The 12,110-nt window shown below is 40.5% G+C and overlaps 1 protein-coding gene across 1 annotated transcript in view; it reads right to left on the bottom strand.

Annotated features, from left to right (window-relative positions):
• Window positions 1-12,110, bottom strand: part of ARHGAP31 (Rho GTPase activating protein 31) — a 112,039-nt gene that overhangs the window by 46,397 nt on the left and 53,532 nt on the right. The window contains exon 2 of the mRNA XM_003991663.6: window positions 507-609. Coding sequence (XP_003991712.2) covers window positions 507-609 — 103 coding nt within the window. The remainder of the gene's footprint in view (window positions 1-506; window positions 610-12,110) is intronic.

The raw sequence follows: 12,110 nt of genomic DNA, 5'->3' as shown, positions 1-12,110 counted from the left end.
AATTAAAATTAAATAAAATAGCAGCCTCAATGAAAGAAATGCACAATCATGAAGATTTGTGATTTCCTGACCAAGTGAAATATCCAATGTTGAATGTGTGCCAACAGAAAAACTCCTATCATCTCCAAGTTCTGAACACTATATAATTGGGATCTAACTGAACTCTGGGTAGACAAGTGAATGATAATAAATCATGTTTTCCTGACTTGTATTTTAAATCATTTGAGTTCAGCTGAATCCACCTAAGAAGGCTAAACCTGGTGCAAGACAAAGAAACAGATTAAAAACTCTCAGGAGCTTTTGTTGGAAAGAATTACATCAGACTAGAGGATTTCCTGATTAGATTAAGAACAGTTAGGCATCTGAAAACATCACACTTGATCTTCTGCCCTGCCACCCTTCTCTCAACTGCTTCAGGTTTTTAATACTCCCAATTGTGGCGAACAGAGGTATGGACAGAGGAAGGCTCATGGGAGAATTCTTTGGGGGCTCTTCTTTTAGCTCACCTTAGCCTTTGTATATTTGAGGTGACTCCCGAAAGCCGATAAATTCCATCCACAATGCCGTGAGTCTCTATAAATTCTGCACAGCTCTTCAATACATATGGAACTATGAAAAGAGAAACAATAAAGTATTAGATATAAGTCTAACTGTTCTTTAAAGATATCCTTTTAAAACTCCAGGTAACTTCAAAGAGAAGCAAGTATGGAATGCATGTGAGTTACAAGTGGAAACAATTACTTTTAAATGGTAGATGATATTCTTTTGTATTTAAAAAATCATGAGGTTTTGTTAAACTTTAGAAAAGTCATGTGTTTCAAGAGTTGGTTGGGTTTTTTTAAAAAATTTGAAAAATATGCAAACACTTAGATTTTGAAACCAGCAGTGACCTTGGAAATCCCACAACTCAATCTCCTCATTTCACTGGTTCTCCTAGTGTGGTCTCCTGACCCGCAGCATCAGCATCTCCTGGGAACTTGTTGGACGTGCAAATTCTCAGGCCCTACTCCAGACCCACTGAATCAGAAATTCTGGAGGTGGTGCCCAGAAATCTGTGTTTTAAAAGCTTTTGATGTGAATGCTAGCACGATACAATTGCCTATACTACACAAGAAGAAACCAAGGTGCAGACAGATTTACTTAACCTCATTCAAGATTATTTGTTGTTTATGAAAAGTAATTAACATGGGAAAATCCTTATGATATAAGTAGGTAAAAGAAAAATAAGGCACACAATCAAATATATATTGTGAATTTAGCTATGTTAAAAAAAAATGCAAAGGAGAAAAGACTAAAGATGTCCACCAGAACGTTAAAAGTGATTAAAAGGTCAAAGTGTTAAAGTATTTTTTTAATGTTTATTTATTTATTTTTGAGAGAGAGACAGAGACAGAGACAGAGACAGAGAATCCCAAGCAGGCTCCATGCTGTCAGCACAGAGCCCAATGTGGGGCTTGAATTCATGAACCGTGAGATTATGACCTGAGCTGAAATCAAGAGTCGGACACTTAAACAACTGAGCCACTCAGGCACCCCTGAAGTATTTTTTTAAAGGTGAGAACCGCCCTCCACCAAGACCACTGAATGGGTCAAACCAGTCATTGATTGAATGGACCACATAAAAGGGACCACCATGGCCTTTGGAATTCCTGCCACTTCAGAAGTTCACTGCCCGGGTAGAAAAGACTGACTATGCCAACGTCTCCTCAAAGCTGACCCTGATTGGCCCAGCCAGTTCAGTGACAGAATGGCAGTTGTAGGCCTTCTGGATGGCATGGAGAGAACAAGTTTCTTGCCACCCTGGTCACTGAAGAGATCCACCTGAGGTCCCTCCATGACAGTGCTGTGAATGGTGGTTTGGTATGGAGCACCAAAGCCTTGGGTGCTGAAGTCTTCAGTCATGGAGGTGGTATGGAACTTCATGAACTAGTGCTTGGGTTAGCATTGTGCTCCCTCCCCCAAAATATACCTAATCCACTAATGCCTTAGATCAGAGTAATGCCAATCTATTAAAGCTTAATGTACATGATCATGCCTGCACACAATTCCAAGTTGGGCTGGACATTACATAAGTAGACACCAGGTGTTCAGACTTAACATTCTTCCTAGAGTCTATATTACGATATTTTTTTAAACAATTCCCACCATTTCTTTCAATTACCAACTATAATATTGGATGTTCAGTAAAATTCATCATCCTTAAAAGTATTTCACCCACCTCTCAAAGGCCGTGCACACCCAGGACCATTCCCCTCCAGGACACATCCATGTTTTGCCCTGCTCTTTCATGACTGGAACTGGGGAAAAACTTCTTAGTTATCTCAGGTAGGAAGAGGGCAGGGAATGGACTCGGGATTGGAAATATTGAGACCAGAAACCAGCAAGGTGGAACCACTCACTATTAGTGAATACAAGGTGGGAGCACAGTGTGGTGGGGGAGGGGCTGTGAGAATGGGGAGGGGTCCAGGACCTCTGCCTGGCTCCACCCAAAAGAGCTATACTCTGATCTGTTTTATGAAATAGTTTTCTCGGTGAGATTTTTGTCTCCCACCCCCATGTTGCTAAATAATAAACAAATAAATAAGCAAGCAAACAGAGTTCAATGTTTTAAAAAAAATGTTTTGCATTTTTGTTTTAATCCCTATTGTGCACAATAATGGCCAACTCTTTCCCTACAGCACCAAGCTGTTGTTTTGTGACTGCCACATTTAGTCTATGGTTGAGAACACAGGTTTGAATGTCAAACTGCCTTTGTAACCTTAGGCAAGATACATATGTAATAATTCTGTTTCTCAGTGTCCACATCTGTAAAATGAGGATAGCAGTGATTTTAACCTCATAGTTAGGATTGAAGTAATACCTGTAAACATTTAGCACAGACCCTGACATATAATAAGCATTCTACAACGACAGTTATTATTTCTATTTGAAGCTTCTCTGTGATGTAAATTCGTAATTTGTGAGATGCAATCTTGGTGAAAATAATTTACCTCCTCCTATCCAATGGATGATTGGGGTAGAGGGGACCAACCACTTACCAGTCGACACTCATACCTACTATTTGGAATGGCTTCTGTGTCCTTCTTGGATTAAATATTTCTATTTGAAGGTAATTTTGCTTGTCTGAAGTCTCTTTTCTATGCATTTAGGTGTGTTTCTATAACACAAAGGCGGCAGGATCCAACAGTGCACAGATTTTGAGTTAGAGTCCCGGGGCTATGCTTGGCCTTGGTGTGGTCCATAGCACATCTCTGTACCGAGGTATATGGCTATTGTGCCATGCAGGGCACAAGTGGACTTAAGAGCTCTGAGCATTCCCAAGAAGGACTCAAGACAAAGCCCTGGATTTGAAGGGCCTTTATGAAACACTCTACAGAAGGTGTAGTGTGGGGTCACCAACCTGTCCTATCCCACTCTCAGGTAGGGCCCTTCCAGTACCATAGCTCTTAGGTGCAGTACCTCAGGTCTGTTTGATTTAAAGGTGGAGAAAACACATTCCCGGATGGAGCCTCCACCACAAATTTACTCTGGCTTTGATACAGAGGCCCTAGAACCTCTCGTCCACAGCTCTGTTTAAACAAGAGGCAAGAGTGAAACAACTCAGGGGAGGAGGCTGTGTTCCGGGTCCCTGAGGAGTGTTAGCTTTCCTGGATTCTTGTCTCGGGCTGAGTTGGAAGATGAAGGAATTCCCCATCATACTCAGTAAATGGGAGAGGATCCACTGAATCTCCATAATCATCTAGCTTGAGAGCCAGAGCAGTGGTTCTCAGACTGCAGTCCCTGGACCAGGTGCACCAGCAGCAGCTGCCTCCAGGAGATTCTGATCCGCGCTAAGGCTGAAGAACCACTAGTCTAGGCATGAGTTTCTCATAATTTAATGTGACCCAGGTTACTGGGACATGTGGGTTCCAATGGGGAAAGAGTGTCAAGAATTTGCATTTTTAAGAAATTCCCAGGTGATAGGAATACTGCCCCTCTACAGCCCACCCTTAGGGTAGCAAGGGTCTAAAGGTAATACTGGTGAGTGGTGCTGCAGAGGGTACTAAGAGTTTATAGAATTCTGTAGACTATTGTCTCCAGGGTCCAGCCAAATTGAGGACACCCTAGAATTGTGGATACGATAGAAGCTTGACACAAAATACCTGAGTAGTCATAGATGGACAGAATGCTTTCACTGTCAATTTAGGCATGGGCAGGAGTAATGTTAGAAGTCAGAGTCACAGAGCTAGTTTAATTCTGAGGGTTTATCATGGACCCAAAGAACTTCAAGTCTCCTCCTACAGAGGTACACACAGTTCAGTTGCTGATTGTGATAGAATGTTGTAACTTCTTTGAACGGTTTCACGGATGGTTCTCGAAGACCCTTTTATGTTTTGTTTTTCCTGGATCAGCAATCTAAATGTTAAATTTTAATCCGAGCGCAAAATAAATTTGAGGTGGTTTCTGATAGAGAAGATAATTTTGCCTTTGATTTATGCTTTACAGTTTACACAACATTTTAAAGCCTTTGTCTGATTTGATCCAACCTGGTACAACTAACAGACATTTTATACTTATAAGTAGTGTGGGGCACTTCTTTCCTCAACTCCTAACTCTTCAAGGATTTGGTGCAGAAAAGTCCAGCAGTTAAATAATTTCTGAGTCCCCCCAGAAGAAATGTCTGGTAAGATGCCCCGGTTCCCTGTGTGGCCAGGACCTGATCAGATCTGGAGACAGAGATTGGAACAAGCACAGTTTTATTTGGTTACTTATGTGGTCATGGCAACCATATGATTTCATAGTGCAAACTGCATTTGGGTTTTAGGGAAACATGGCCCTCCTTCCCCCCCGTTCTGGATTCTTGTTAAGGTCTTGTACGGTCAGATTTCATCCCCTCTCTGGGTCCTGCATTCCTAATCTTTAAAGTGAAGTCTACTGGTATATACACACAATGGAATCCTACTCAGCCATCAAAAGCATGTGATAAATGATAAATGATAAAGCATATGGGCAACAGAAGCCAGACTATAAAGGAGTACATACTAGGGGCACCTGGGTAGCTCAGTCGGTTAAGCGTCTGACTCTTGGTTTCTGCTCAGGTCCGACTCTGTGTTTCGGCTCAGGTCATGATCTCATGGTTGGTGAGTTCAAGCTCCACATCAGGCTCTGCATTGACAGTGCGGAGCCTGCTTGGGATTCTCTCTCTCTCTGCCCCTCCCACTCTGTCTCTCAAAATAAATAAGTAAAATTTAAAAAAAAAGAGTACCTACTGTACTATTCCATTTATATTAGAAATGCAAACTATAGTGGAAGAAAGCAGGGAAGAGGCAGGAGGTAGGAATTGGGAAGCAGTCGGGGAAAACTTTCAGGAATGAAGGATATATTCATTGTGACTGAGGTGCTAGAAGGGACCAAGGGCCAAGGGTGGGTGAAGAGGGTGGGTGAAGAAGATTTGATTTTTGCAGGAGGAGGGTAAAAGAGCAAGGGAAACAAGCCGCTGCACAGGGGAGAAATCTTCTGAACATCTACTGCCGTGCATAGGGCAGAGTGAGGACTTCAAGCAGCATTGCTATGCTGTGAATGGGGCAGCAAAATGGCATTTTTTTCAAGAGATGGAGTAAAGATTTCAATTACTTTTCCATTACTCTTGGCCGTCAGCAGAGAACTTCCTAGCTCCCCTCCTGACCCCGGGAATCTAAGAGCTGTCACAGTGGCTCCCCGAAACTTCTCTCTCTGCTAGCATTTTATTTCTGTCCTACCCTTTCTGTCCTGCAACTCCTTCTCCCCAGCCTTTGGAAGTCTCCGCTTGCCTAGAGGTCGCTGTCCCCCGCAATTTCCCCTCTGATTCTTCCTCCGTCTTGTAATTTCTTTCTACTCTCTTCCTCCTGGCCTAGTGCCGAATTAAAGAGAAATTTGAAAATGTGTGGTATTTATTTTAAAAAGTGTTATGCTCTCTGTTCTTTAAAAAAGCAAAGTAATTGCTTTCTAATTTTCTAAATTTTTATTTATTTAAAAAAAAATTTTTTTTTCAATGTTTATTTATTTTTGGGACAGAGAGAGACAGAGCATGAACGGGGGAGGGGCAGAGAGAGAGGGAGACACAGAATCGGAAACAGGCTCCAGGCTCTGAGCCATCAGCCCAGAGCCCGACGCGGGGCTCGAACTCATGGACTGCGAGATGGTGACCTGGCTGAAGTCGGACGCTTAACCGACTGCGCCACCCAGGCGCCCCTCTAAATTTTTAAATATATTTTGACTTTGGCATGTTTTCCTTAGAGAAAAGTTTTTTGTTTTTTGTTTTTTTATTTTAATCTTAAAAAAATTCAGATATAGGGGCGCCTGGGTGGCTCAGGTCATGATCTCACGGTTCGTGGGTTCGAGCCCCGCGGCAGGCTCTGTGCTGACAGCTCAGAGTCTGGAGCCTGCTTCAGATTCTGTGTCTCCCTCTCTCTCTGCCCCTCCCCTGCTCACGCTCTGTCTCTCTCTGTCTTTCAAAAATAAATGTAAAAAAAAAAATCAAAAATAAATAAACATTAAAAAAATTCAGGTATAATTCAAATGCTGTAAAATTCACCCTTTAAAGCATATAGTTAAGTGGTTTTTGGTATATTTCCAGAGGTAAGCAACCATCACATTTCAGAACATTTTCATTGTCTCAATTCCAGGATATTTCCATATATGCAAGCTTATTTCATTGCAGCAATTTTTGTAATGGCACAAGATTGCCCATCCATAGGAAGCTCCTCTTATAAATACTAGAACATCCATATAGTGAAATACTATACAGTTATTAAAAAGAATGAGAAAACTTTCATGTACAGATACAGAGTGGTCTCCAAGGCATATTGTCAAGCAAAGAGAACAAGGTGCAGACAGGCATAATGGTATCCTAGCATCTGTTTCTTAAAAAGAGAGACTAGAACAGATATGCAATTCATTTATCTATGCATTAAATATTTATGGAAGGACACATAAGGAAGTCATAAATTCAGCTGCCTATAGGAGATGGAATTAGGGGGTGGACTAGGGCTGTAAGAGGGAGACTTCTCATTATATATTCTTTTATACTTTTGAATGTTGAACTATAAGAAAAAATTTTTCATAAAAAATGAGATTTAACAACAAAAATGAAATCTAACAAATTTTTTTGCAAGCCTACTCCTACCCAACACTAAGTTGTGAGCTCCTTGGAGACACTGAGGACAATACTCTGTCTCATTAGTCTCGAATAGCATTGAAAACATGAATACTCAAAATGTTTTGCTGGACAGAAGATTGGTCATTTTTCTCCAGATGGGTTTTCTGTGCTCCATGGATACCTGAATCCCTCAAGGAGAAACACTTATTATGTGTCAGGCACTGCATTAGACGCTTTAAAAAACAAAAAACAAAAACAAAAAACAAAAAAAAAACTGGCATTCCCCATTCTATAATCATAGCCAATCCATGAAATAGGTGAAATTCTCCATTTTGAAAATGTGAAAGCTGATTCTGATAGGTTAAGTAAGCTGTCCCAAATCACACAGTTGGTAAATGGCAGAGTTGGGCTCCCAAACCAAGTGTGACTAACTCCAAAGTTCCTATTTTTTTCATAGTACTATAATTGGGGAGGAATAGAAAAAGCCTCCTTGTCATGAGTTGGTGGCCAAGTGTTGTGACACCATTGAAGAAGAGCTGATTGGTTCTGTGCCCTTAACTATTCAAATGCCTGAAATTCTCCCACTGCAGGCCTTACCTTATGGTAGTGATGGCTTTTAGGCATTCAACACCTAGTGGTTAATATTTATTTTAAAATTCCTCTTGAAGGGGCACCTGGATGGCTCAGTTGGTTAAGTGACCGACTTTGGCTCAGGTCATGATTTCACAGTTCATGAATTTGAGCCCCACATCAGACTCTGCGCTGATGGCTCAGAGCCTGGAGCCTGCTTCAGATTCTGTGTCTCCCTCTCTCTCTGCCCCTCCCCGACTTGTACTCTGTCTTTCTCTCTCTCAAAAATGAATAAATGTTAAAAAAAAAAAAAAACTAGGGGCACCTGGGTGGCTCAGTCGGTTGAGTGTCCGACTTCAGCTCGGGTCATGATCTCACAGTTTGTGGGTTCGAGCCTCGCGTCAGGCTCTGTGCTGACAGCTTGGAGCCTGGAGCCTGCTTTGGATTCTGTGTCTCCCTCTCTCTCTCTCTCTCTCTCACTGCCCCTCCCCTGCTCATGCTCTGTCTCTCAAAAATGAATAAACATTAAAAAAATTAAAAAAAAAACACTAAAATTCTTCTTGAGAAAGTTACAAAAGCAATATATGTTGATAAAAAAATGAAAAACACTTCATGATTCTAAGCTATACTATCAAGCTATAGTAATCAAAACAGTATGGTACTGGCATAAAAATAGACAAATAGATCAATGAAACAGCATCAAGAACCTAGAATAAACCCAAGCATATACAGTCAACTAATATTTTACAAGGGAGCCAAGAATACTTGATAGAGAAAAGATAGTTTCTTTAATAAATGGTGCTGGTAAAATTTGATACCAACATGTAAAAGAATGGAAGTAGACCCCTATCTTACACTATTTACAAAAATTAACTTGAAATGAATTAGATTTAAATGTAATACCTGAAACTCTTGGAAGAAAACATATGGAAAAAACTCCTTGACATGCGTCTTGGTGATGATATTTTGAAAATGATATATTAAGTGCAAACAACAGAAATTAAAAATAATCAAGTAGGACTACATCAAACTAAAAACCTTCTTCACAAGAAAAGAAATAATCAACAAGTGAAAAGGCAACCTACAGAATAGGAAAAAATATTTGCAAACCATATATCTGATCAAGGGTTAATACCCAAAATATGCAAAGAACTTATATAACTCAAAAGCAAAAAATAAAACAAAAACAAAAATAAACAAACTAAAAGACAAAAAAACACCAAAAAATTCAATTTAAAAATGGACAAAAATAGACATTTCTCCAAAGAAGATATATGAAAGGCCAACAGACACATGAAAAGATGCTCAACATCACTCATCATCAGGGAAATGCAAATCAACACCAACAACCATGAGATATCACCTCCTGCTTGTTAGAATGGCCATTGTGAAAAAGATACGAGATAACAAATGCTGGTGTGGATATAGAGACAAAAGAAACTGTGCACTGTTGGTGGGATTGTTAATTGGTAAAGCCACTATGGAAAACAGTATAGAGAGTTCTAAAAAAAACAAAAAAAAAAAAACAAAAAAACCCCCAGAACTACCATATGATCCTGCAATTTTACTTCTGGGAATATAACCAAAGGAAATGAAAATACTAACTCAAAAAGATATCTGCACCCCCCCTTCCCCCCCCCCCCCCGTTCATAGCAGCATTATATTTACAATAGCCAAGACAGGGAAACACCTCAAGTGTCCATCAATGGATTAAACACACACATACACACAATGGAACATCACTCAACCATAAGAAGAAGGAAATCCTGCCATTTGCAACAACATAGTAGACCCAGAGAACATGATGCTAAGTGAATTAAGTCAGACAAATGCTGTATGATCCCACTACCTGTGGAATCTTAAAACAAACAAACAAACAAACAAACAACTCATAGAGAAAGAGGTCAGACTTGAAGTTACCAGAGACAGGAAGCAGGGGAAGAGGAAATTGGAGAAAGGTGGTCAAAAGGTACAGACTTCCGTTTACAAGATAAGTGGGTACTAGGAATGTCTGTTCAGTATGATGACTCTAGTTAACACTACTATATGACATATAGGCAAGTTGGTAAGAAAGTATTTCCTAAGACTTCTCATCACAGAGAAAAGTTTTTTTTTTTTCTTTTTCTGTTTTCTCTTTTTATCCTAACTATATAAGATGATGGATGCTAACTAAATTATTGCTGTTATCATTTCACAATATATGTAAGTCAAACCATTATTCTGTATACTTTAAACTCATATAGTAATGTTAATTACATCTCAATAAAACTAGAAAACATTTTTAAAGAATAAAAAAAAGCTGGAAGGCAAGAAACAAAGATAAAGACTCTAGACTGACAGTGTCTCTTTTATACCACCCTTTCCCAAATCTTAAATGATAAAAAATAAAACACATTGATATGTTATTAATAGTAATTACTTATAGGTGGTAGAAAATAAATGATTTTTGCTTTTCTGTATTTTTAATTTTGCTTTTCTGAATTTTCTAAAATTCTAATTTTTTTAAAGAAAGACATGGGTTTTTGAAAAACAAGTTTCATTAAAGAAGTCAGAGGGCCTTCTGAAGTCAGTGAGGCAATTTCTAGATGTTGAAATCTAGATGTTGAAACCCCATTGAGATAATTACTCCTTGTTTAATAGAAGTATTTGCCTGACCTGTTGGCCTGGTGTGGCCAAGGACTAGCTGTGTTCCACAACTGAGCTCCTGATGGTGGATTGCATTCTGGAGACCCCTGCCCTTCCCACTTTTAGAGTCTCAGATGCTAAGTCAAGTCAGCTCTTTCTTGTAGAAGTGTCCAGACCGGATCCTCCCTCTGGTGCATATCCTTGACTCACCCCAGCCACTATCAATGCACTACTCTCTCCCAGTGACAATGATTCCCCTCGAAATGTGTACAGAAGCCATCTAGCCGAAGGGTCAAGAAGGTAAGACCTTTGTCCTCGGAAGACAAGAAAGGAATGGGCATAACTGTGCACCTACTTTGTGCTGATCCCTGAGCTCTATCCATTATTTATACCCAACGCACAACCACCTTATGAGGGAGGAATTATTCCTACTTTATAAGTGAGGAAACTGAAGCTCACAGGTATAAATAACATGGCCAGTATGAAAATATCAAGCAAACTATGTTAAGGGCTCTAGAGAGGCACAAAAAATGTGACAGAAGTCCTTCTAAAGAGATTACATATGGTAGGCAAGGTCAAGCAGAGTTTTTATGTGCTGAACAAAAAGAGGAGACTGTGTGCATTTATTTATAGGGTGCCGACGGTACAGGGAGACCACACTAGAGGGTGCCAAGACAGGACCCTCACCCTGAAGGGCTCACATGTTGTGACATAAGTGGATAAAGAAGGGCAAATCCAGGCTATGCAGTAAGAACTCTAACACTGGTTCGAGGGGATGATTTGAGATGTTATTCTGCGATATGATACAACGTGATGTAATATATACAATACATGCAGAACACTTGGTTAAGCGCCTGGCATATAATAAGCACTTAGTAAATGCCACCCACTTTCTGGTATAGGGAATGGTATAAACAAGGTGGGAAAGCAAGAAACAATGTAGTGAATTCCAAGAATGCTGACTAGACCAGTCTGGTGGAGAAGAGTTCAGGTAAATTAGGGGAGTTCTTAACGACAGCCCAGGAAGATTTTGTTCTATCTTGAGCTCCACTGCCAGACAAATCTTTCTAAAAAAAACCTAACTTGATGATAAAACTCCCCTACTCTGGAACATTCAGTGGCTCCCTGTTGCCTGTAGGATGATGTCCAATCCCGGCAGCTCTAGGACCAGACTCAGCTGTCCCATCAGGGCTGACCCTTGAATTCTTCCGGTCAAGGGAATAATAGTCCTTTGAGAAAGCTGAGTGGGGAGAGGAGATCCTATGAGGGAAAAGACCACAAACCTATTGCTCCAAAAAGAAAAAAATGAAGGTTAGTGGAAAGGACCTCTTTATGCTTTATTGAGAATGAAAGAGAGGGTGATTCTAGCTGATTCCTGAAATTTCTTTGAGTTAATGGGCAAGTGGAAACAGCCTCAGTGAAGGTGGGTGTTAGGGAACGGAGGTGGCTGTGGCCCCAAGGAAGGACAGTGCCGGGTAGAGAAAAAGGGTGGGGCATGATGACAAGAAGACTGAGGAGCTCCTACATGGCCCGGGGCTTAGCTGGCCCAGCTCACCTTGTACACAAGAAAAGTACAGAAGGATCTCATTCCATTGCTGAAAATGGAGACCTCTGGACTTTGTGTCATTTGTAGACTTTTTTTTGGCTCATCCTTCCTACTTTCTGACTTTGTCCCCAGGGTATTTGTGGGGCAGACATCACTCAGTTCATGGGGCTGACCTTTCAGTCACCCCTAGCATACTCCCAGGCCTAGCTTGTGAGCATCAGTTTCCTTTTCATTGCCAACAAATCATTTAAA

The sequence above is a fragment of the Felis catus genome, chromosome C2, assembly GCF_018350175.1.
Source record: "Felis catus isolate Fca126 chromosome C2, F.catus_Fca126_mat1.0, whole genome shotgun sequence".
NCBI classification, from domain to species: domain Eukaryota; kingdom Metazoa; phylum Chordata; class Mammalia; order Carnivora; family Felidae; genus Felis; species Felis catus.
Note: the sequence above shows the minus strand (reverse complement) of the source record. Positions and strands in the feature narration are given on the sequence as shown.